Source organism: Apium graveolens, chromosome 7 (assembly GCF_009905375.1).
Source record: "Apium graveolens cultivar Ventura chromosome 7, ASM990537v1, whole genome shotgun sequence".
Lineage (NCBI taxonomy): Eukaryota > Viridiplantae > Streptophyta > Magnoliopsida > Apiales > Apiaceae > Apium > Apium graveolens.
Genome location: NC_133653.1, coordinates 81,917,146 through 81,918,672, shown reverse-complemented (window position 1 = coordinate 81,918,672; position 1,527 = coordinate 81,917,146). Strand labels below are relative to the sequence as shown.

The following is a 1,527-nucleotide window of genomic DNA, read 5'->3' as shown; positions in this document are numbered from 1 at the left end:
ATGTGCAGAAACTCATACAGAATTCCTTCAAAAATGTTCTCGCCCACTTTGGAAAAATCCAGAATTCTTTGTTCATCTGCCATTCAAGAAGAATGAAGATATTATTCCTATTAAAGCAAGCCACAAAGGCATGAATCCAGATTATTATACTCTTGTCATCAAAGAAGTTGAGCAGTTGGAGCAAGAAGGCTTGATCGAAAACACGAAGTCACAATGGGCTTGCGAGGCGTTCTACGTGAATAAAAGATCTGAACAAGCCAGAGGGAAGTCAAGGTTGGTTATTAATTATCAGCCTCTAAATCATTTTCTTGAAGATGATAAGTTCCCCTTACCAAAAAGAGAGGTACTATTTCAAAAACTCCCCCAGGCCAAAATATTTTCAAAATTTGATCTCAAGTCAGGATTTTGGCAACTCGGAATTCATCCAGATGAAAGGCCAAAAACTGGTTTCTGCATACCAGAAAGACACTATCACTGGACGGTATTACCTTTCGGCTTGAAACCAGCTTCATCACTATTTCAGAAGGCTATGCCAAAGATTTTCCAGCCAATCATGGATAATGCTCTGATTTATATTGATGATATTTTGTTATTTTCACCAGATATCGACTCTCATCATGCTTTATTAACAAAGTTTCATGACTTAGTTAGAAGTTATGGAATCATGCTAGCAGAAAAGAAGATGCATATCGGTGAAACTGATATTGAATTCTTGGGGATGCATATATCCAAAGGACGGTATCAACTCCAACCTCACATCGCAACTCAGCTGGATAACTTCCCCGATGAGAATTTGTCGTTCTAGCAAGTTCAACAGTTTCTGGGGATTGTTAATTACATGGCCGAATTCATCCATGATTTGGTCAAGTTCAGAACTCCTCTCACCAATCAGTTAAAGAAAGATGCTCCTCCATGGAATCAAGCATGCACAGATGTAGTTAGAAAACTAAAGTCTTTAACAAAGAATCTTCTTGCACTAAAGATTCCTTCTACTGGAAAAAGAGTCCTTCAGACTGATGCAAGTGATAAATTCTGGGGAGCAGTCCTTCTCGAAGAAGCTAACGGAAAGAGACCAATATGTGGTTACAAAAGTGGAGCATTTAAAAGTGGAGAGCTTCATTATCACTCCACTTACAAAGAAATTCTTCTAGTCAAAAGGGGAATTGAAAAATTCCAATTTCACTTGATAGGGCAACACTTTCTCATCGAAATGGACATGTCTGCATTTCCAAAAATGTTACAGTTCAAGCAAAAGATGTTGCCTCAAGCCCAACGTTTAAGATGGGCAAACTAGTTCTCACAGTGGAAGTTTGATGCCAAACACATAAAAGGAAAGAATAATTTTCTTCCAGATTTTTTGTCAAGAACTCAGAGGACAATAGCTCCAGTGTTCCCACTAATATATTTCATTCAGACAGAGAGTCTTCCGCTTCATATAAAAGACAAGGTACTTTATTCTGTCATGAATAAAAGATCTCTAGAACAGTTACTTTCCTTTCAAAAAATATACATCAGGCGATATGGCTT

At 37.8% G+C, this 1,527-nt stretch overlaps 1 protein-coding gene across 1 annotated transcript; it reads left to right on the top strand.

Moving 5' to 3' along the window:
• The first annotated feature begins 838 nt into the window (after positions 1-838).
• On the top strand, positions 839-1,294 carry LOC141673799 (uncharacterized). The gene has a single exon (XM_074480535.1). It carries the CDS (start codon positions 839-841, stop codon positions 1,292-1,294), a length of 456 nt encoding a protein of 151 aa, XP_074336636.1.
• The last annotated feature ends 233 nt before the right edge of the window (positions 1,295-1,527 follow it).

Coding starts and splice junctions, on each gene's coding strand:
- LOC141673799 (XM_074480535.1), top strand. CDS start 839: ATGGCCGAATTCATCCATGATTTGGTCAAGTTCAGAACTCCTCTCACC.